This window comes from Cryptotermes secundus, unplaced genomic scaffold, assembly GCF_002891405.2.
Source record: "Cryptotermes secundus unplaced genomic scaffold, Csec_1.0 scaffold929, whole genome shotgun sequence".
Taxonomy (NCBI): Eukaryota; Metazoa; Arthropoda; class Insecta; order Blattodea; family Kalotermitidae; genus Cryptotermes; species Cryptotermes secundus.
Window position 1 is genome coordinate 706,751 of NW_019725015.1, and position 24,138 is coordinate 730,888.

The 24,138-nt window shown below is 43.8% G+C and overlaps 1 protein-coding gene across 12 annotated transcripts in view; it reads left to right on the forward strand.

The window, feature by feature from the left end:
• LOC111863250 (multiple PDZ domain protein) overlaps positions 1 to 24,138 on the forward strand; it is a 150,410-nt gene that overhangs the window by 12,546 nt on the left and 113,726 nt on the right. For all 12 annotated transcript variants that reach the window (XR_002842565.2, XM_023849394.2, XM_023849391.2 and 9 more), the window contains one exon: positions 2,868 to 2,983. Coding sequence is in view for 11 of the 12 variants with exons in the window: in XM_023849394.2 (XP_023705162.1) it covers positions 2,868 to 2,983 (116 nt within the window). In the remaining variant the exon portion in view is untranslated. The remainder of the gene's footprint in view (positions 1 to 2,867; positions 2,984 to 24,138) is intronic.

Below are 24,138 nucleotides of genomic sequence, written 5' to 3' on the forward strand. Positions count from 1 at the left end.
GGAGATGGTGGGCCCCAGAGCTGGTCTGGATGACATGGAGAAGAGAAAATCCTTGACCCTACCAGGACTCAAACTCTGACCCCTCAATCATCCAACCCATATCCAGTCACTTTACTGACTACCCTGTTTCAGGTCCTGTCTAGATGATAATAGCATTATAAACTGTGTAACCAAAATGAAAGATATATTAGTGAAATGGATATTAGAAGAGAATGCTGACTCATGCCATATAGGTTCCAAGGACTAATAATGGTGATGAAACTAACTCCATGGTTTTAGTCTGCAAGAGAACTATACCGACTGACGAAAATTAACAGCTGTGGGGATGCGTTGCACTTACCACACAACACCCTCTATATGCTAAAGTTGGCAAATGTAGTGTAGTAGACACTCAGAGTGCCTCAGACATAAAATAAATGTTACGTGAAGATTACTGGGAGTATAGCAGAAAGTTACCAGTGTTCCAAAGGAACCTCCTGTCTGCAGGGTAGCAGAGTGAGCTGCACGGGAAAGTGAAGATGCGGATAGGTCCAGTGAAACGAGAGGAATGCAGGGAGGATGTCACCCACTGGCATGCTCACACCGCAGTTCCTTATCCTGACTGAGGCTTGTGATCATGGTTTTCCTCAGTCCTTCCATGGAAATGTCATAACCACTTTCTCCTTTCCAGTTCCAGTTATGCTATTTGATGCCATATGGTCCGAGTTTCTGATTTCTTCGACTATAAGTAAACAAACACTTCACACACCACCTGACCTCCCAAATTTGTTTCCTTCTTTCCCACTTGGTTCCTCTGATCAGATATTAGGGTTATACATGTTGAAGAGAGGTTGTGGTTGTCACTTTCCATGTCCTTTCCAACTTATCTATACATGAATAATTTTTTACTTTAATTGTGAATATTCCATCTGCATGCCTCCATGGTTTCCTTTCCAACACCTTCCAGTTCAACCCCTGGCCTTCTCCTCAGTCGTGAACACCATTCATGCAGGTCTCCCAACATATCTGTCCCTTCAGGTGAACTGACATCAGGTTGTCAGTAGTCTGCATCATCCACACGAATAGTAAGTCTAGCTATATCTGATCACCTTAAATAACATTGACAGTATGCATCATTAAAGGCTATTAAAAATTTAGGTTTAGGTGGTTTTTTGAAAATATTGTCAGATCACACTAGAATGTATCACCAAAGGAATCATGACATATGGGAAGGATTTGAAGTTACTACAGGTGTAATTGAAGAGATGCAAGGATACCAACAGCATTTAAAAATTGGGAAAGAATGCAGACAGACTGCCTTCCAGGGTTGACTCCCTGCTACTAGCAAGGAGGTGATGAGATTTAAGATGGCCAAAATGATGACGAGACTAACGCCATCTTTGGATTCATTGGAATGGCCCTTACCCTTCTAACCATGGAATGTGAGGTGTTAAACTGAGAACATACCAAAGGGTCAAAGAGTAAGCCAAATAAGGAACCAGGAAGAACTAGGCCCAAAGCAAGAACAGACTCTTCTTGTTGCCAGCTTCATGCTACTTCTTAGCTTGGCTTACTCTTTGACACTGAAGATGGAAAGATGGAAATCCCAGAAGATGTTACTCTTCTTAGTCACTGCTGTGAGAACCTCAAATCCAGCGTGATCAAAAGCCTGTTGGTGCTTTGGCCTGAAACACTCATGCTTGAGGGCCCTTGGTTCCCTTGACTGCTGAGTGTTAGCTCCAAATTATATAGCTTGTCATGTGCCCACTCACACTTGCATAGTGCACATTCTGTCCATAAAATGAATGGCTCATTCTGCTGATTAAAGCTCACACAATGCAGTGAGACTGCACTTGGGCCAGGGGAAGAATGTGCACAGATAATGGGGGTTCAAGGGTGCTACACTGCACACTTCCCTTCTGTCATAAGACCATGTTTACTTACGTAACTTGGGAGGTGGTAGCTGCATACTTCATTATTATTGATCCCTGACTTGACTGTAGGTCCGTCTGCATGTGAATCACTGAGATGTGTTTTGGGGATGTTGGTGTGCATGAGAATGTGAGCGACACGAGACCTTGAGAAGGATACAGGGAGAGAATGTCGGCCTTAGTACATGTTTGTGTATGCATGCCATCCATACTGCGTGAGCACCAAGTGTGTACTCAGGTGTTTTGTAACAGTGCTTGCTTTAAGAGCAGTATTGTGTGTGGGCATTGGCTGTCATTTACCATTGTCACTGCTGTTTCCATTGCATTTTTCTCTTTTGCCTGATGCTTTGGAAGTAGATGTTGGTAACAGACGTACATCAAGAAGTGACTTTATTTCAACTACAATGCAACATAGTCAGCCATTCTGTTTGATTGAGTTAAGGGGCACTGGTTGACATAGGCCACAGCAGTCAGCCTGGTGTTGGTATTGAAGTGTGTGTGGACTGCACATGATTAGTAGAGGAAGGGGGACAATTTGAGTGTTAATTCTGGGAGTGGTGGTGATGGCATCCAAAAGACTCATGTTGTACAAAACAAGATATTTGTACATTCATTTTTTTGTTTGTGGTGGAAGTATCGAAGTAGTAGCCCATAATAAAGCCATCTGGGTTTCCTGGTGTTAGAAAAGGAAAGTCACATTCATCAGTCAGACACAACTATGGAGATTATTTCTTTTATCTAAATGTTGGTTTCAATTGATCTTAGCATTAGTCAGACACAACTATATGGAAATTTTTTCTTTTAACTAAATGTTGGTTTCAGTTGATCTTAGCATTAAGATCTCTGTAAAGTAGGTAACTCTATCCATTTGCATTCCTACAAATTATGGAAGCTTGCATTTCCACAAAACGGATAATACTGAGTTTGAGGTGTGTGGGTGCGGTTGTCACATTTCAGTTGTTCAAGCCAGAAGGGAGCAGCCTCGGTTTTAGTGTAGTCGGCTTGCGGAGTGAGGAAAAGGGAGAGCTTGGGATCTTTGTGCAGGAGGTCCAGAATGCTGGCATAGCAGGACGGTGAGTGTATTCTCGTTCCTTTCTCGACAGGTTTGACGTTAGACACACTAAAATTGTGTATATGTTCAGTAAGGAGGATTATTCTCCTTTCATGAGGATTTTATTTATGTTGTATGTGAAAATGTGTAGGTTGGTAAGTGTATTTCACCAGATCACAGGAACCTGTTCTCTTCATATTGAGGTAGAATGAGTAAACAGAAGAACCTGTTGCGTCCATCTTCAGGGTAAAAGAATGAGGTGAACTGGGAAAAATGCTACATAATGCTTGTGCTGCGTTTGAGCTCTGTGCCAAATATGTCACCAACTGATACATCCAGGCTTATACAAGCAGGACTTAAATGTGACAGATTTCACTGTGAGGCAGTGCCTCATAAACATTACAGTTATGTATGTGGAAAGGAACATGCATGATCTGACATAGAAGAGTTTATCCTGAATATGGATGCAGCAGGTTCCTCCCAAAAATCGGTAGCTATTTACCAGGTTACATTGCATCCTCCCAGAAGTCTGTAACTTTAATTCCACTATGAGGTCCTCACATCTTCTCTGTACTTTTAGGTGATGAGTTCAGTTACTTTATCTTACAATGAGACATGTTGATTCACTTTGTATTGTCAAGGAACAAGGCAGCCATCAAGTTAACAAGCTTTGATAAAAACTTGAATTGATATCACTGAAAGAATATGATTTGAAGCAGTCTGCATAACAGTAAGTTCAGAAAACAAACAAGATAAACACTATCCTGTCAACGTCTGCTTTATTTTGCTGTTGATACCTCCAATACATGTTTTGACCCTTAACTGGGTCATCCTCAGGCATACATGAATACTTGGTGTCAGATTCCTGAGTTCCATCCTTTATTCAATCTGAATTCATATTGTCTCTGTATCATTGTACAAGACTATCCTAATAATACACTTTGATATTTAAAATAGTTAAAACTTGACATAATATTGAACAGGTAAATGAACTAAAAGATGTAAAATTAAAAACAAATTACAGTTTTAATTCCTAGTTAATATGGCTAATAATAGTCAATATTGTACATCTAAGTTTTTGTAACCGCTATGTATCTTAACATGTAATGATATTATCATGTTATATTATTAATATTGTGACATGGGGAACTGCGTGTTGAGATCTTTCTGTTGCTTTCTAGGCCGGTTTTTTTTTTCCGGGTGGAAGTTTCTGTTAAACGTGAGGTGGAGCTTGTTCTCCATATGTTTCTCATGTTGTGTGTATATATTGCTGGGATGTTCAGGTTTTTAATATTGTGTATAGATGCAGTTCCTGCGGTGTAGCAGTTCTCTCTCATTCGCTTTCTGACCTTATTGTTGTGTAGGCTATTCCTTTAGTGAATTATACACAATAGGTTGCATACCATAAAGACTGAGTTAATATGATGATCTAACATGTTTCAGTCCCGTAGCACCATCTTCAGAGGCTCACACACTTCTAAAATTAACTGCATTCCCGATTCTTGTTTTTGGAGTTTACTTTTGAGCCTCAGAAGATGGTATTATGGAATCAAAACATGTAAGCAATTATATTACCTAAGTCTTCAGTAAGGCCTCTTAGTTACTCTTGAAGGTTGTCTTATTCCTTAACAGCCACTGATTTTACCCTTAATAGTATTCAGATCTTGACTTATATTTGATGTTAATGCTATGCATAATTAAGTTAATGGATATAAGAGATGGAAAGAACATGTTTCTAAATTGAGAAATGTAACATTATACTGGCACAACACAGAAGCTGGACTTTGCATTCTGACCCATGGACAGAGTGACAACATCTGCACACCCCCGTCTATTTCAGATAAATATTGCTGTTACATCGTCTGTCTTATTTGAATCTGAGAAGGATGAATCATATTGATAATTATGATATTGCATGAGGACATAACTTAACACAGGTCACTTGGCAGGTCAAGAAGGTTCTGATGACCTGGGCAAGTGTCTAGGATTCAAGTGATAAGGAACCCAGACACAGTTGCGGTGAGAGAATTTCTTGGAAGACTCACTTGCAAGGAGGTGTAAATATAAAATTAAGGTTGATCTTGGGGAGGCTGGGTGTGAGGATGGAAATGGCACTTAGGGTTTGGACACTCAGGTTCTCTGATCAGGATTAGCTAAATCCTGTGATCATTTCAGTTAGCACCTGTGTCAGTCCCTCACTGACACGGTTTGGATACACCAGATTTCATGTGTTGTTTCCCATTTGTATCTAGTTTTGTGTATTCATTGGTTTTCAGTTTTAATTACTGTACACACAGAAGGATATGTGAGCTTACACTGAAAGATTGACATTAGCCAGAGGCAATGCTGTAAACTGTACAGAGCCGGTTTACTACTACTCAGATTTTTCTGATGTTTTTTATATTACTGTTTTATGTAACGTTTTTACTTTGTGTGTGTGTGTTCACTGAAGGAACAGGGAACTTCGGCCTTGATGAGTACTGGTAGTATCCATGGTTCCTGTAACTCTGTTTTCCTTAAGTCCATGGTCTTGCAATCTGCAGTGTTTTTATGAACATTATTATTATTATTATTATTATTATTATTATTATTTAACTGCAAATGGGTTTTCACCATGGCAGTGGTACTGCAATAAGACAAAAGACAAATAACAAACACTACAATAAGGCAACAGACAAATAACACACATAAACATGTTCAAACAAAACACAGCACACAAATTAAAAGTGAAATAGTACTATAAAACTATACTAACCTGCTGAACTACTTGTAGGTTTTGACAGTGATTGAAATGCAACATGAACACTAAATACCAGTCATAATTATGGAATTACGGCTTTAGCAACACCATCAGCAGGCTGGCCATTTTAAGTATAGTTTATGGGTTACACAGGGCATCTGCTACTGTTAAGATGCTTAGATCCAGGAGGTTGTGATGGGTTGAGCATTAGTCTAGGATTGCCGAGACAAGCGGTCTTAGCAGTGTTGATAATTCTGGTTCTCCTTCGAGATGACTGGTTTTAGGAGCCTGTATTTAAACCTTTGAAGACTGAAGGTTATGTAAATAATTAAAAGTTCAGTTCATTACTCACAGGAAACGCATGAATCACATAACCACAATATGTTGTAGAGTGTCTGTATTTTAGAGTGGGTGGTACATATTGTGGCGTGTAGAGCCGTTACTATGCGACGACCACGATATAGGCAAATTTTCCAAACAATTTCTAGGCAAGGGCTCGGTGAACACGTTCCCGTAGCAACGAATCGTCTCGCAACGATAGACATGCTGTCGGAAATGGTGTGCTTCTGCGTGTTCTGTCCCGAGGAGTTATCTTGAAGACATTTGGGGCAACAAAGTCAGTTCTTCATGGGAGTCTGTGAAGAAAGAACCCGAGCGCGTGAAGCTGAAGAAACTGCACTGTTAGAAGCCGATGCCAGGGAACAACTGGAAAAGTCTTTAACGGATGCTGTGGTGATTTTAATCGTGGAGATTAACGGTGGAGATGTCATTTCTTGTAGTTCCGCGTCGTGTAAGTGGCCAATAAATCAATTCACTAACCCAAACCCCGTCTATAGTGACTCCTATACGTGACAGTATAGTTACCACGGTGCCATAAGGAGTTAAAGGAGAAAGTGTTCGCAGTAACCAGTGGCAGGTCCGCGGTCCGATTGAACTATACGGACGCGGCTTGTTTCCTCACAGTACAGTCATGAAGTCGCGGAAGTGAGACAAATTATCTCGCGGAATCATCCCAGGGTACTGCTTTAGTTCCTTCTGCTGTCGCTACTGCAGCGCCATTTATTCTGTTAATGTGATCTTGTATTAACCCTTTAAAGACAGAATTTCTTCTAAATATATAAGAATTCAGTTCGTACCTCACAGGAAACAAATCAAATCTCTGCTACAAGGACCAACCGGTTAATGTTTGGGGAAGCAGTCACTTCTTATTGTGAGGATCACACAGATACACACTGGGCAAAATGCAGAGTTCAGCGTGTTGAAGCAGGTGGTACATACAGTAACCACTGGGCTATAAAGGGTTAGGTTAATTGGGACAAAGTGATATTCTTGAGGGTGACTTCCCTCTGCTGTGGGGGATGTCGACATTCTCATTCACAATTTTCTGAGCCGATGAGCCGGGCACTGTTCCGAGGCGTCGTTCCAGGATGGCGAAAGCGAATTCGATACGTGTGGGGGCTGTAGATTATCGCGTGACGCGATGTGGACAGCAAAATTGGATTCATCCATAAGGATTTTGGTTCTGTTCAGGTCACAGCGGTGACTGAAGAGTATACTGTCTTCTGTAATGCTTAGTGTAGTCCGGTAGCAATATTCACAGCAAGACTGCTCTCCTAGTGCGTTCCGCTACTCCTATTGTGTGTCTCAGGTGCCAGCATCACGGCTGAGTTGTTGGCAGTTCTGCTTCGTGTTCGGGAAACCCCCGGTTGTCTTCTCGGTCAGGAGGCCGGGTATCCTCACAAAGGCTTTAGTGGTGTTCCTGACCTCCTTAGGCAAATGCCGGGATAAATTCTGAAGATGCTTTGTTGGATCCTGGCTATCCTAACAGGGTTTTCATGGTTTCCCTCGGTCCCACCATGCAAATGGCTAGCACACACTGCAATACATCATTCATCCTGCCATTCGACGCTATATGGCCTAGCTGCTGACAGCACCGTGAAGTAACCCAACCGAACGGAGGAAATTTCATTATCATTATGTCTTTGAATCTTTCATATTAGGTCCGCGGTCGGAAACAAAAAAGTTACACGTTTAGGCGTTCTTTACAGAACAATGAAGGAGGTCATATTTAGAGGCCATGCAGCTATTCCAGAAACTGTTTTTTGTTGAAATTTGGTATTGGATTCTTCCACCGTACATTATCTGGGAGTTCTGATGTTCAGGCATGTTGGTTCGTTGTGGAGCCCAGTTTTCCTAAGGACATAAATGGACTTTCCTATGGACACCATAGGCTAAACAGTAACACAGATTTTGTTGAAATTTGGTATGAGACCACTAATTTTAATTTCGTTTGAAGTAAGCTTAACACACTTCAGAGAACTTGTCATTATAGAGCACGCCTTTTCCAGTCCTGCATATAACTTATTAGGCGTACAAACTGTCGTGCGCCTGTTTGCAGTAGTTCATCGTAAGATAGTCACTTGGTCGCCCAGTAAAATTGGTCATATAAGGGCTGATATGCCTACACGTTTTAGGGCATGTGAAGCAATCCGTAGGGAATTTGACCCATAGATGTTTGGGAGTGTGGCTGAGTTCAAATATTTTGTAACAACACAAACCAAAATTCCATTCACGAAGAAATTAAGGACAAATTAAATTATGGGAATGATTTTTGCCATTCGGTACGGAATCTTATGCCTTCCCAGCTAATAAAAAATAGTAAAATTTAAAATATGCAGAATTAATATTTGACTGTAGTTTTTTATAGATGTGAAATTTAGTCGTTCTCGTTAAGAGGTTTCTCAGGAGACTATTTGGATGTAAGGGGGAGGAAGTGACAGAAAAATGGAAAATTACATAATGTGGAGCTTCATAATTTGTACTCTCCAGGTACTATGAAAGTGATCACATTAAGTTGATGTTAGAGATAGGACGTGATTCATGTGTCTCAGGACAGGGACCAGTGACGGGCTCTTGTGAGCACTGTAACGAACATTTGGTCTCCATACAAACTGGCGAGTTTTTGAGCAGTTGAGTAACTGTTGGATTCTCAAGGACTGAGTTGTATAGGGCGTTTGAGACGTTCGGACAGGATTTCGGATCTCGCACAGGCCGAAATGGCCCGCAGAACCCGCGGATTGATTTCGGCGAGAGCCCGGACGAAGCACAGTTCCTTTCTTTTCCCCGAACGCAACAGTTACCGCCGTGTGCCGCGCGCACTCGCCGTCGGGTCAGTGAACATGCCTGCCCGCCATGTTGTGACGCTCTAGCCGTTAGTGCGGGTCTAGCGCCGGAGCCGACAGCATGCAGCAGCAGGGCACCGAGACGCCGCCTCGACCCCGTCTGAAGGTGTGTTATCAGTGCAGTGTTAATTGTGTGTCGTGAGATAGGCCACGACTGCTTCCGTCTGTCCACAAGACGCTGTGACAGTGGCTGTCACCGGCGTCGCGCTCGAGCGGACCACTCCTGAGGTCCCGTGTTCAAAACTCGGTCCAGAAACCTGCTGGCCCGACTGAGGCTACTCGTAAACTTAACATCAGTGATTCAAAAGTTTCGTGTGTTTCCTCAGTCCCTCCAGGCAAATCGTGGCTGGTACTTCAAATTAGGCTACGACTGCTTCCTTCCGTATCGTTACCAGTTCACCATTCACTAATCAGCCTTTCTCTTGATGTTACGTAGCCTGAGCTACTGAGAGCAGTGAACAAATGACAGTGCCCCTTCCTCACCCGGGTTGTGGTTGTTTCTGTAATCATCACGGTACATGGCAGTGCCGAGGTAGTTTATTTAGTCTGTGTGGCGACTAGGTCACGGACTGGACAATGGAAGAACCGGGTTTTATTCCCGGCAGAGACAAAGAACATTTTCCTTCTCCATTGCGTCCAAACCGGCCCCGGGACCCACATCCTCCTATCCAGTAGTACCGAGGGCTGTTTCTCCGAGAGTGAAGCTGACCGTTCACATCCATCTAGTGCCGAGATACCTCCATTTCCCCGTACGTTTTTATGGCGTGCTGCTTAATTAGTTAAACATAGGGGTAACTTAAATTTTAGAACGTCACACGAGGACTAACAATGATATTAGGAAATTAAGTTCATGTGTGCAGTTAGAATGAGAACTCACATCTGAAACCTTTCTCTAATCCTTGCGAATCGCTTTAACAGCCGTGGCTACATACATATTAGAAGAGTACGGGCTAAATTTCATAATATCTTTGAGCGTCCCCTGTCAGGTCCGCTGTGTGAAGCAGGAAACAGGAACGTTTATAATATGTCATCTCGACACGGGTTTTCTTCTGTCTTCAAGCAAACACTGGGATGGTTCACAGGTTGCAAGTTGCCACCGCGTGCTTCTCAAGCTGTTGGCCAAATTGAACCCATGACAGTTAAACCCCTTACTCAGAAATGACGGCCCCTACAATTCTCCGTAGTATGCTACTTAATCAGAAAACCAGTATTCGACGATTTCCTTTCTCGGTGGTTAACAGAACTCGATGCCTAACGTGTGTCAAGGAATTCGTTCACCAACACCCAGGCTAGTGAGCATTGCTCAGGTCCTGGATGAGTTGCGTGCTAGAGACGATGTACCAGGCCGTCAGCTTGACGTGTCCCCCCCCCCAATTTCTCTCTCGCTCTTTATAATATGTTTTATATAATATTGATGTATACACAGACATCAGATGGTTCTAATGATATCTTAATGTGCAGCGAAGGGATGGCCTGGAGGTGTTGTCTGGCAGGCCTTTGTCCACCCAAACGTCATAACGCGTGTACATGAATTAGATGAATTTGAAAGTGTACCTGTGCTTAGTATGTAGACATATGGGAGAATGGAGGTGTAGCTTCACGCGTTCTTAATCTGTGCACGGGATAGAGGAATTTCGCATAAACTTGGATAGCTATTTGGGTTTTTAAGACACTGTTAGGAGTGGTGGATGTTGCCAAGATGCGATGGAGCAGACGTAGGCAGTTTTGTGGCTTTGAAGCCTGAAATTCTTCAAAATAATTCTGAGAGAAGTAGCTGCGATCCCAATCACAGAGACCAACCCGTTAATGCTGTTCAGGGACAGAAAGTCGCCATTTCTTGTGACACACGAAACACATACATATACTGCGTGGACAGGATTCAGAGCTTTTAAATTTTAAATCGGGTGGCACAAACAATTGACACCGTGTTTTAAAAGGGTGAGCTATCCTGGCAGCCTTTCGGGGTGACTGAGGGAAATTCATCGGGTACGATGGTACCTCACCGCCATTTTGAGTCGATTTTCTAGAAAATGTGTGAGCCTCGACATCTCACAACCGTATGGGCCTCCACGGCCCGTTGCATGGATACCTTCAAGTGACGCCTGAGCCGTGATGTGTGAGCTTCGATATGCCAGGCTGTTCAATAAGTTTTCTACCCGAACAAGCAGTATTAGTAGTAATCACAGATATGACTGTCAGATGGCAGTGAGAGGTACCCATGCCTCTGTCGGAATTGCAGTCTCGACATTTTCCGTAAACAAATTTCCGTTGATGAAAGCATACAGTGAAATTTTGATTAAAATTGGGTCACTGGAGGGGTTATCAACTGAAAATGTAGTTAGAGATGGGGAGTGTTATTTGAAATGTTCCATCCATTTCTTGATTTCGAAATACTCCAAAATAACGTACTCTATGTATTAATACAAGGGAAGGCCGCAAAAATGTGCGTGGTGGGAATATGGAAATAATAACCATTAATGAAATCTGTCAAGTGTTCGTTTTGTTTCTGAGGACCGGATGAGGCAGCCACCGACTGCTGCAGTTGGCCAGCTTGTGACTGAAGGAAATCGAAGAAAGATAATAGAGTTTAGGTATTTTTGTCGAAGTTTATTTGTATACACAGCTCTTGTTGATATCCTTGCCTCTAGATAGCAGCATCGCTTAGTGCATGCTGCTGTTATTCTGACAAGTTCAGTGTTTTAATATAAATATTGCTGTCTCTCTAGAACTTTTCAAGTTGAATTGAGATACTTGTGACCAGTTTTGTCCTTAACAGTTTCCCGTTAAAATGTTAACGGTCTAAATGCCAGTCGATGTAAGTAATTTGAATTATGATATGATGCGTGTGGTGTGACAGTGCTTCATGAATATGGGGAAGGATGCGTTAAAATGGATCTCTTGTGATCTCCCTATTTCATTGTTGTATATAATACTAGCAGATCTGCCCTGTAAGTAAAGCCGAGTGGCCGAAAGACACCGTATGGTGACTCGCAGTCCACGCACGCCCCTAGTGTTTTAAAATCTAATTTTAATAAGCCAAATAACGGCAGAAGGTGCTTTGGGGCTTTCCTCCATATACTAGTAACGTTTCCATTATTGTCGGTTTCGGGTAAATTTCTGGTGGTCTTCGCCAGCACAGCCGTTCTTGTTACGGTCCCCATGCCTTAATTTAGACCACTCCCACTTCGTTCCACACTCTTCCCATTTCATTATTCATAGTCAGCCATTCGACACTTGTAGTCAACGTTACTGACGGCTTCGTTAAACTGATTGTAAACCGTATGCCTTCAGTGCCCGCAAGAATAATGGCTTAAATCGTATTTGGCACTTTTGTCTCATGTTAAAAGTAAGTAAAGTTGTCCCTATGCTTAACTAATTAAGCACGACGACATGAAGACGTATGGGGGAGTGGATGTACAGAACCAGTTTTTTTCTTGACCTCGGCACTAGTTGGAGGTGAGTGGTAAGCTTCATGCCCCGGCCGCTTCACCCCGGGGAAAGAGCCACCGGTAGAGATTCGATAGGAAGCTGGTTGAGCCCCAGAGTCAGTCTGGACGACGTGGAGAAAAGAAAATTTTGACCCTACCGGGACTCAACTCTGACGCTCGGTCGTCCAACCCGTAGCCCGTCGCTATCCCGGCTCCAATGTTAACAATAAACTTCACATTTCATATCGCACTTTTGAAAGACGTTAAAGCCTTACGTCTGCTCCGTTTTCAGTCACGGTACAAGTCAGGACTGCCGAGTTTAAAAGCTCATTACTTCGTAAAGATATTTTAAATTACGCCCTACTTACCGAGGGGCCAATTTAGTCACGTTAACTTTCATTGGACATCCAATAAATACATCGTAAATTATTTTAAGGATAATTACGTCTCGAATACTTTTTTCCAACATAAATGTCCATAACTTTTTCTATATAGATTTATATTCAGTTAGGTCTTTCGGAAACGGAACGTTATATTTCCCGACGCTTCTGGCGTAGTTTCCCCATTTCCCACAGAGGGACAGTTGTGTATGGCAGCATAATGCTGGATATATTTGGATACGAAGAATCGATCTTATCGACCGTGGTACTTCCTGCATTGTTTTTTTTTTGTCGATATAATCGATGTTGGCACTGTTAGGGTTAATAGACTGCAAGATATAAACGCGCAGTACAAACTGCAAAGCTAGTCACGACATCTGCTGTCGAAAATCGCGTGCCCCTATATGTATTAAAATGTTTACCATATGTACGAGTAAACCCGTTTGTGGTAGAATTTAATGCGCCCGATAGATGATAGTATGAAGAAATTTTTGTATTAAAATTCGCCCCGGAGGAAATCTGCGAAGTTACGTGAAAGTTTACGCAAAGTAAAATTTATATTTAGCCATACCAAGACCTTTTGGAGGAGCTCGAAATTTATTCCTTGGAAGGAAGAATGTACACAGAAATTATTGAGTTCAGCAGTCGATCGAATGAACGTGCAAACTCCCAGAACAGATTTTAAAATACCGCTCAACAGGAAGTCGGGGTAAATCAGTGGGTACAGAGACCGGCTGCGGACTGGACTGCTGAGGAATCAGTGCTCCGTCACCGGCAGGAACAAGACATTTTTCTCTTCTCTGCGTTGTTTGAACTGGTTTTGCGGCCCACCCGGCCTCCAGTCCAGTGAGTAGTTGTACCGGGGGCCTTTTCCCTCGGGCTGAAGTTGACCGCGTCCTTCTAGCGCAGAGGATAAGAATGCGCAAGAACGAGACAGCCAAGCACAATTATTGTTGTGTTTCTGGACATTATCCATCGCCCTGTTTTTTTATTTAAAACGCATAACGTTTCGGAGACTGGATTCTGTGTCCGTCTTCAGGTGGAACGTACTCAGCTGGGCCCAGTCGACAGAGCTAGTCCGCATCTTCGGACACCAGCACCAACACAAGATGGGATATACAAACCAAGCACAGCATAAACCATCTGCGAGAGTTAGGACAGACATTAAAAAGACTCCACACACACGAGGCGTAGCACCTATGTCCATGCTCTGTTTCACGGCTGTTGTTAAAATGGTAAATCCAGACGTGAGGTGTGTCCGAGCTGGGTTGACTGATGGAACCAGACAGACCAGAGACAAGTGGGCGGATTTCTTTTGTTTCCTGTGCGCCTAGTGTCTGGTTCAATCTGCAAGACTTCACTTCTTTCCTTTGTGGCCTTCTTCGCACGCATGTTGAGCCAATTTCAATTTTTCAAGCCGACCTTTTATCAGGTCAGGTTATGTTTTTGCTCCATAGTGCTTGCTTCTAAACGTCTGCTTGTTTCGCCGGATGTAACATCTGCCACAGTCACGCCTGCTGTTCATCTGTAACCGGTCCAGTCTTCATTAGTGTCCCACGGAACGTATATTTGGTTTGAAAATTGTTCTGACATTGAAACTGTTTTCGATGCTTCTGAATTTCTCAGTCAATTGGGCCCAATGGATTAGGTTCCACCTGAAGACGAACACAGTCCAGCCTCCGAAACGTTATGTTTTAAACAAAAACAGGAGGATTGATAATGTTCAGAAACAATAATTATATTAATGTATACCATCGTCACAAGCTTTTAGATCATAAAGAGAAACATTACAAGGAGTGACACCTCCACTTTCCCATATGTCTACATGGCGTGTAGCGAAAGGACTTCACTCAGCCCTCTGGAGTGGTTGCTCGGCCACGTGAATGCTGACACTGAAATGGACCAACGTAGTGGTGATAGGATGATGATGACATGCGGTGGTACGAACTAAATTAACCCATCTGAACAGGACAGCAGTACGACATGCGTTCTGAAGTTTTAGTAATGAAATGTTGCTGTGTACGGACAGTGTTACACGTTCATACGGCCGTTTCTGGGCAACGGCTTGGTAAACACGTTCCCGCGGTAACGAATACGCATGAAACAATAGCGTTAGTGTTGGAAACGGGGTGTTTCTACGTGGTGCATGCCGACATGTAAACAAGGGACAAAGTCAGTCGCTTGTTAGACAGTTCTGTACTGGAGGTTGTGAAGCTGAGGAATTTCCACTGTTAGGAGCCGCTACCAGGGAACGGCTGGTAAAGACATAGCAGGCTGGAAATAGGCTTAGCGGGTGCTGTGGTGATTTGTGTAGATTATAGCGGTTGCGCTGTAATTGTTTGTAGTTTCGGGTTGTGTGTATAAGTGGTCAGTAAATCGAATCACCAATTCAAACCCCGTCTTTCGTCACACACATATTACGTGACAGTGTTATGTTAATTCTGCGAAGTACCGAGTCGATTATAGAGCGGATCTCATCAAGTTCGTTTCCGTTTGTGGCCCAAGTGCGAATTAAGACGTCTCCGCCTGGCAACAGACAGATTCTCTCGAGAGTTAGCGGCTCATAATGAATGGAAATGTATGCATTGAGATAGAGACGCCGGAGGGGGCATCAGTAATTAATAGTTTGTGTGAATAACATGACGGCCGATCGATCAAAGTCTTCCTGACGTCGTGCCACAGAATTTGGTACTTAATGAGACTGTACAGCCTCCTGCAAGAGCCGGTATCTGGACACCACAGGTCTCTGATTTTATAATTATTTTCGCTCATGCGCAACGGAGATCTGCAAAAAATTTTACTTCTCCATGTTTGCTCTATAATCTCTGAATAGAGTTCCATAATATTGACATTTGGATGTCGTACTGAAGTTTGTATGCAGATTCCAATTTTGGTTAAAATCCGACAGCAGCAAAGGACACTTTTCGTGAAGACCTACGCGCGTTTCAGCGCTCAACTTGAGCGTAACTCGCGAAATATTTATCGGAGCGAAAGGTGTTTCTAGAAGACGGCACAGAGAAATCCGAAACGCACGTCCAGTACATTTCTTCTATGGGTCTTACGTTCTAGGATAAACGAAAATGTGACACGTCGCGTCAGCGCATAAGTGAGAACTGTCGGACTGATTTTGCAACGCGCGCCTGCCCCGCCTGCTGCACGCTATTTATAAGAGTACCAGAAGTCATCATTCACGGACTGAAATTGCAGAGGCAGATTTGTTACTCTTGGCATACATTTCCTAACAAGTTTTGTGTGGAAAATTTTCACAGGCCGACTGTTTCTCTTGACAGAAATCTGCAGACTGTTTGACAGGTGGCAAGAAGCCATTTTACAGCGAATTTCTTAAATGCTAGATAAATCCGCACTGTGGAGTCAGGTGGTTTTATTTGGGCTGTCGGGCATTTCATGGAAACGGTTAAATGAATGTAAAGTTACGTGTGTATCAGATGTGGGGTTATCATGGTTACTGTCTTCTGGATTGTGACGTAGATGGGGTGCGCCTGGAACGCCTGTACTGTACCCGAAGGATAGAAGTAGTGTGTTCCGCCGAAACGTTGGTACCCATCTACGTACAACACGACCTTTTGGCTCAGAAGGCTGTAAGCTCAAAATATATTTGCAGTCAGAACGTAGGGGTATAATCTACACGAGATGCTGAAGCAGAATTCGTTAATTGGGCACTGGATGCTATCCCCGGTACACGTACACGCGGAGGCTGGAGTAACAACATTCATTCATCTGTAATCTGTCAAGACGACAGGTCCACTGTCTCTTTGATGCGATCTAGAGCTTTCTCCTTCAAATGAAAATATCCTCTTCTGTCCCCAAGGCCATCCAGCATCTTCTTCCTCGTCTTCTGGTCACTTCTATCCGCCCCTCTATCTTTCCTTTAATAACTTCTTTTAGAAGGCAGTTACCGCGTAAGATATGACCAATCCAATTAGCCTTCCGTTTTCTTATTTCGTGTAGGATATTCCTCTGCTCACTGACTCTAAATAACACTTCTTCATTTCTCACATAATCGGTCCACCTGATCTTCTCCATCCTTCTCCAACACCACATTTCGAAGCTTTCCAGGCGTGTCTTATCTACTGCCCTAAGTGTCCAAGTTTCAGCCCCATACAAAGCGATGCTCCAAACGTAGCATTTCACTAGTTTCTTTCTCACACGGCCGGCATTTGTAACTTCTTCGTCGTGACTCGGTCGCCTGTAATTGGGCCAAACGTTGCGGTTGGGTCGGTAGCACTCCTGCTTCGTGGTCGGGAAGTCACAGGTTCAAATCTAGCACTGGAGACCTATTTTGACCGAATTTTCCTTGGATTTCCTACTGATATACGTCAAAATAAGCCACAACCGCTTCCTTACACATCCATTCCGCTCACTATATGATCATTCTACCGCCATGGTTCGGTCCCCGGAGCGTCGTTCTTGACTAGGCACTGTTTCGGAGCGATCACAGCCAGGTCGGAATGTGTCAGTGTAGTTCATCTAACGACGATGTCGTATCTCAGAGGCGATAACAGTGAATTGAAAAGGATGTAGAAGAAAGCGTCTGTGGCCTGGATGGACCGACGAATCACATGAAGGCCTCAGGACGGGCGTTGTCCCTGCCGAGATGCAAACCGAGCACCGCTGGTGTACAGGTCATAATGGTTGCCGCGTGAGTCAGCTTGCTGGTCCAGGCTGTGTGTGTTATCCTTCCTGTTAAAGGCCGTGAGGTTGCAGTGCCGTGTAAATATTTGCAGGACTGTAACAGGTCAAGGCAGAAGTCGTCGAGTTCTTCGATTGCGAGTGGTGGATCGGCAATCTCCTGCTCCGTGACGTCACGTAGTTAGATGGGCAGGTGGCAACCAGCTGCCTTCATCTTCTGTTTAGAACAGGGCCGAAATGCTGATATCTGTTTACCAAATTACGCAGTGTCACATTCCAGAAGACCGTGATCATTATATATGAGAATATGTATTTGTGTTCACCGTGTCGAGGAATATGTAAAGAACGCCTCGTACGTTATAGTATGATGCGTTTATTTAAATAACGCGTTTCAAACCGCGCATCGAGCAGTTTTGGTGATGCGGTAATGCTTCTCACTTGTATTGGCCGGGACGCCGGCTATCCTGACGGGGTTTCGTGGTTTTCTCAGTCCCTCCAGGCAAATGTCGGATAGTATCTTGGTAATTCATCACCCATTTGACGCTGACAGTTTGTGTGCCGAAAGCGCCGTAAAATAAACCACGCAAAAGATCCAGTCCACTTCATGTCACCTGCTCCTGGGCCTTTTTGAGTCGTGCATTTGCACCATTGGAAACGGGAATAGGTGAGGGGCATGATGGCTGCGCATGCCGAGTACGTGTATAGTATGAACTGGACAAGTAGGCGGTTGGTTGTAAGACGGAAAGACTGAGGAAGATCACAGGTGTATATGATGCTGTTGGCCCCGATCCCCGCAAGAAGTGCAGCGCGTAAACTAAATCGATACTCCAGTTACTTCCACGAAACAGGATGGCCCAGGACAGTTACCCGGAGGGAAATTAAGTTCGCGTTATTTGGACGACCGACGTTCGATTCTCCGTGTTTAGACTGCCTCGGGTCCTGTCGTGCTTTAAGCTGCCTAACCTCTTTACTCTCTTTAATTTCAGTCCCACCTGGGTTCCCTGGACCTTCCTAATGGCATATTCTAAAGTACTCTCTCAGACTGAGAGTGTTTGAGAACAGGGTGTTGAGGAGAATATTTGGACCGAAGAGGTATGAAGTGACAGGAGGTTGAAGAAAACTGCATAATGAGGAGCTTCATAACTTGTACTCTTCTCCAAGTATAATTAGAAAGATCAAGTCAAGGAGGATGAGGTGGGCAAGGCATGTGGCACGAATGGGGGAGACCAGGAATGCGTATAGGATATTGGTGGGAAAGCCAGAAGGAAGGAGACAGCTGGGAAGACCAAGGCGTAGTTGGGTGGACTGTATTAAAATGGATCTTAGAGATAGGATTGATCTGGCTCAGGATAGGGACCAGTACAGGGTTCCTGTGAACACGGTAATGAACCTTCGGGTTCCATAAAATGCTGGGAAATTCTTGAGTAGCTGCAGAATTGGCGGCTCCTTCAGAAGGGCTCAGCTCCATGAGTAAGTAAACCCCCTTACTCTGTAATAGCCAAGCACGGGCCCAGAGATGAAGCGTGAATGTGATAATGTGCTGCTTTGTCGGAGCTATAGAGTGCTTGATAGATTAATTTGGAAGCATGCATTGCATCAAAGTAGGACTTCAAAATTTAGTTCACGTCTCAGAAAGAAACACGCTGTCTGCATTGCAAAGACCATTCGCTTCATGCGGTTAGGAAAGTAGTAGTTGGTAGCACTCAGGAGGTGCCGAGTTCAGACCCTGACCCGGAAGTGGCTAAGTTGATAGTTTCTTTTTCTGGTCGTCTCTATTCCATCTTCAAATATCGGGTCAGGCTGCAACCATTTCCTCCCGCGGCCACTCCAGTACATTATTCATCAATCTGTGTTGCGGCGCTGTACAGTGGCAGCTGTTGTAAGCGTCGTCAAGTTAATCAGCAACAAATACATGTAAGGTGACGAAAGATGTGCGTCGTTTTTTCTTTTGTGGTTTCCTTACGACGCTGTCTAGCTAGACTATATAACGCCGAATGGAAGGATGGTTGAAGATGAACTGGAAAGGATTTGTAAGGAAGCGATCGTGGCCTAATAGAGATACTGTCCCGGAATTTGCCTGGAGAGACCGAGAAAAGCCACGATTAACCTTGGTCTAGTCAGTCGGTGGCCCGACCGAGATTCGAACTGAGCACCTCCCTAATACGAATCTGGAGCGTTGCAGCTGCACCGCTCTGCTTGGTATATACGACGTTTCGGAGGCCGCCTTTTGCCTACAGACAGTCGGCACTGTATAGTCTGTCTGAAACATCTCTGAGAGTGCGCCCTCTGTGTTCAACAAGATTTCTGAAATGGTGGTTTTGGTTCCCACCGTACGAGTATGTTGGGAATACATGATTCTAAATTATTGTCGGGATTTCCACTAAGAGTCCAGGGAAACTCCGACAATAATTTAGAATCGCCGTGTAGACTCCAGTGACTTTGTAACGTTCTAGGTCATTCGGTGATGATGGTAACAACTTCAGAGATGCTGTAGACATAGTGCACTAGCTACATGCCGCCGTGTGCAGGAGCCCGTTTCGGTTGAGAACATGGTGCTGTCTGTCTGTGCCCCCGTATCTGTAAATTATTCATTGCTGTGCATCGATCACGTTGAGTCGAGGGAGGTTAGCGGTTCCACTCCCACCCCATACCCCGTATCTGGCATCCTGTTTGAAGCCGCACTACTTCTTCAGAGTTCATGTCAGTTTCTGCGTCGTGTCTTCACGGGCGTCGCCAGAACCCCCCCCCCACAGGGATAGTAGCCAGGAATTGCATACAAATTTGTACGTCTAAGGCTCTGTCGCTCTAGAGTTATTGATCTCTTTTGAAACACAGATGGCGACACATTTAGAAATTATTTTAATTATTTTTTTCAAAACACGGGAGTTGGCAAGCACAAAATCCCCCCCCCCCTATTGACTGACCAAGTAGTAACAGATTTTCGTATTGTGGTCTTATGGCACCGTGCACTAAACGAAGATGGAAGTAATTTGTTCCTCCGAAGCTTTGGTTGCCACCTACCAGACTATTCGGTGTCATAAATGAAAGATCCCAATATGAATCACCACCGCGAAATCCTGAAGTCTTGTGTAATGAGGTCTCTGATATTATGCAGAAGCGCGATCTTGAGCCAGCTCAGTCCATCGGTTTTACCACCGGGAGACTGGGGTTCCAGTCCCTCCCTTTGCATTCATGTATGTCCCTCCTTGTCCTGACTGACATGAGAAGGCTTCAGCTTTTCGGAATCAGTTGTGAATCTGGACAGGAGGGAGAACACAGTCTGTCTGACAGAAAGATGAGGAGACAAATGTGAGACGGCACAAAGGGCTACTCGTGAAGGTTTGGTTTATACGCTGTTAATATGGACGTGAGCATGGTTTCCATGGAGACGAGTGTTGCGTCACCGGAATGCTTTTGTTTCACACAGTTCCCCGTTTGTTTGGGGAGGCAGAGACGTCGTGGCACAGCTGCGCGGGTATTGACCGACGCATCTCACAATTAAAATAGAAAGTCACTTAATGTAGGCCACTGCTCTTCTATTCGCGGGTTCGGCTGGCGTAACATTGCTTCTGTTCTGTACCTTGTATTGCCGTAGCATAAGAATTACTTGGAGGTGGCGGTAAGGTAAACAGTTCGAATTATCTCCAAACTGCAAGGCGTATGGAAGCAGGGTATTGGACATAACATTTTTGTTTTACCTTTTTACTCCTTTTCCATTTTTGGCTCCGATAAGTATTCTGTGGAGAATGTCAAACTTGATCTTAAAGAAATGTGATGGTAGACTTTGGATTCATCTGGCTCAGGATAGAGACCAGTGGCGGGCTGTTAGAAGAACACGGTAATGAAACTTTGGGTTCCGTAAAGTGATGGGTATTCCCTTAGTAGCTCATCGAGAATCGAACCCGCGACCTTCCGGCTTGTAGCATAGTGCCTCAGCCAACTACGCTACCGTGTGCCCCCTGTCCACTGAGTACCGGGGGTAATTTCTCCAGGTGTGAAGCGGCCCGGGTCGTGAAGCTGACTACTAACCCAGTGCCGAGGTTAAGAATAGTGGAACGTTGTCTCCACTTCGCCATCCGTCTTCATGGCGTGGGGCGTGTTATGCTCAGCGACGGCCTTACCTGACGCGCGGACCATGACTTATCATGAATAATGTAGCGAGTGTTGCTTTCGTGCGCCCTGTTTCCGGGCGACGCATTGCTACCTGTCTTTGCGTCGAGCAGGCTCTTGTTATCTCGCGGCGTGTGTGGGACACGCTTTGGTGGCGAGATGCAAGTGCGCATGGCCATCGTGTGCCGCGATCGATTGCAGGTGTGGACGTACCAACAAAAGAAATGGATCTGGAATAGAGCAGTCCGTAGTCACTAGTGGACAAAACGTGATTGTCCCGATTTTGCCAATGAAATGAACGAGCATGACGTCAGCTAAAAGAACCGTGACCACACATTAATCATACAGAGACGCTGTCTGGAGCTGACACTGTATAGCGTTGAATGTTGGGATGAATGGTGCATGACGAATTGGACAGGGTTCAGAAGCGATTGTGGCGCAATTGGAAAGACTATTCCAGAATTTCCCTGGAGGGACTGTGGAAAACCACGAAAGACATTAGATTAGCTAGTGCCCCAACCGAAATTCAAACCGAGCACCTGAGGAATATAAGTAAGCCTAGGTCACCACCTCTAGATCAACCAGTTTGGTGACAGTGTTCACATATTTATATTTATATGACTTATTTAACGACACTGTAACTCAGGCTACATACCACCGAATGGTATGATGATTAGTGAATAATGAATGGGAAAGAATCTGAAAGGAAGTGGTGGTAGCATAATTTTAGGTACTATCCCAGCATTTGGTTAAAGGGGCAAAGTAAAACCATGAAAAGCATTAGTCAAGGCAGCCAGTCCCCAGGCCAAGGTTTCAACCCTTGACTCCCCAAATGCAGAACAGGTGTGCTACCAACTGTATGGATGTTGGCAAAAAAATATTCTGGGGCCAAGGCACTCAGCTGTAAGGGCATAGTGGGACTTACTCGTAGAGCTCCTGTGAACTGTGTGGAGTTGTGTGCTTGTCTGTGCCTTTCGGCTGATTTACCACTGGAGAAATAGCCCTTTGTATTTTTTTTGGGTGCAAGTCTAGATGGGCCATTGTGTACATTGTGTCGGATTTAACTAAGATCTGACCCTCCAGCTAGCATCACTATACACTAGTCTACAGCAGACAATGGATAGAACTCTTGTTACCTGTTATGACTTGCAGTAGGAGAGCAGGTCCTGCGTCTCATGCTGGTGCTTGATTTCGTCTTGTGCATATTGATTTTGTGCCACGTCACAGTAGTAGTATTAATGTGTGACTGCCTCCACCCAACGCCACAGTCACTCGCCCTCTGCTCTTACCTGTGTCCAGATTGCCCAGTGTACATATATTATAAGGAAACTGACAAGGAAAGTTGTATATATAGTAGAAATGAACTTCCTTCTCAGTGACCTTTTTCCTGTTGCGGTCCTGATAGGGGACACCCAAATATATCATGAAATATTAAAATTCTTCTCACCAGCCCTCCCTTTCAGTTACATGAGTAAACTTCTGAGTATTATTGCTTTCGAGTTTGGGGTATTGCTATAGACAGTGGAACCCCCTATTAATGTTTTCTTTATTTAACATTCAGTTTCAATGATCCTGAAGCAAGAGCCTTAGTGTTAATATTCTCCTCAGTTTCATGTCCAAATCCACTGATCCCAGAAGAAAAACCACAAGTGTAGATTTCATTGCGTCATGTTACTAACAAGAAAACTAAAGGAAGCAGTGACAAAGTTCATGTTTATGAGGTACTCATTAGACAAAACTGTCATATGACAGCAAGGTATGCACCTTAAGGGAGACTACTGGGAGACGGTCCCTGAGACAAACAGCACGTTACACCCTATGCAGTGTGAAGAAGAAACAAGGCATTGAGAGAATTATGAATTTCAGTTGTAGTATAGTTGTAAAGAACAAGCTGGATGTACCTCATGGAGGGAAGACCTCAGTTGGGCTTAAAAAGGAGCTGTCAAATGTAAGACCAAGAGAACTTAAGGCTCACACTTCCATTCCACATTCAAATATAGCAAGAAATGTAAATCAGTATGTACGTGCTGTTTAGCTGTCTGTTTCTTAGCATAATATCTTCTAGAACAAATTCACCCTGTTTTAAACCTGTCACATTAAAATACGAATTCCACTTTCATCACATGTGTAATTTATAAGATACGCACAGATTTCCATATTTCAAAACCCATAGGCATGCTTGTGGTCTATCTTCATATTAAATTCCACATTGGTTATTGCTGTCAGGTATGAAGTAAAACATAGAATTCTTATGGATACTGTTTTTTATTCTACAAAAATACGGTTTACTTGAAAGTCACTGACGGCAGTGAATATTAAGATTGTGGTTTTCTGAGGTGTGATAGGTAATTCCCAGCATTTTTATATATCTGATGTCTCCATCTTTGTGGTAGAAGTTTGCGTAGTTTTCAAAGCTGTTACCGTGAAGGCACTGAAAACCCCAAGACTGCCTTCTGGACTTTGTATAGTGGTTATTCTGCCATGAAACTGGACTCAAGCCTGTTCAGACATTGTTAACTGTGAAATATAGGAATGAGTGTGTTACACATTTGAGTGCCCCTTGCACCCCTACTTTATCTTGTGCTCTTCGTGAAACTAGTGCTTTTTTGTTGAAACTGGTTTTGTTTTGAGACTGGTGAGAATGGCACTGCTTTATGTTGTGCTCTTCATGAAACTAGTGCTTTTTT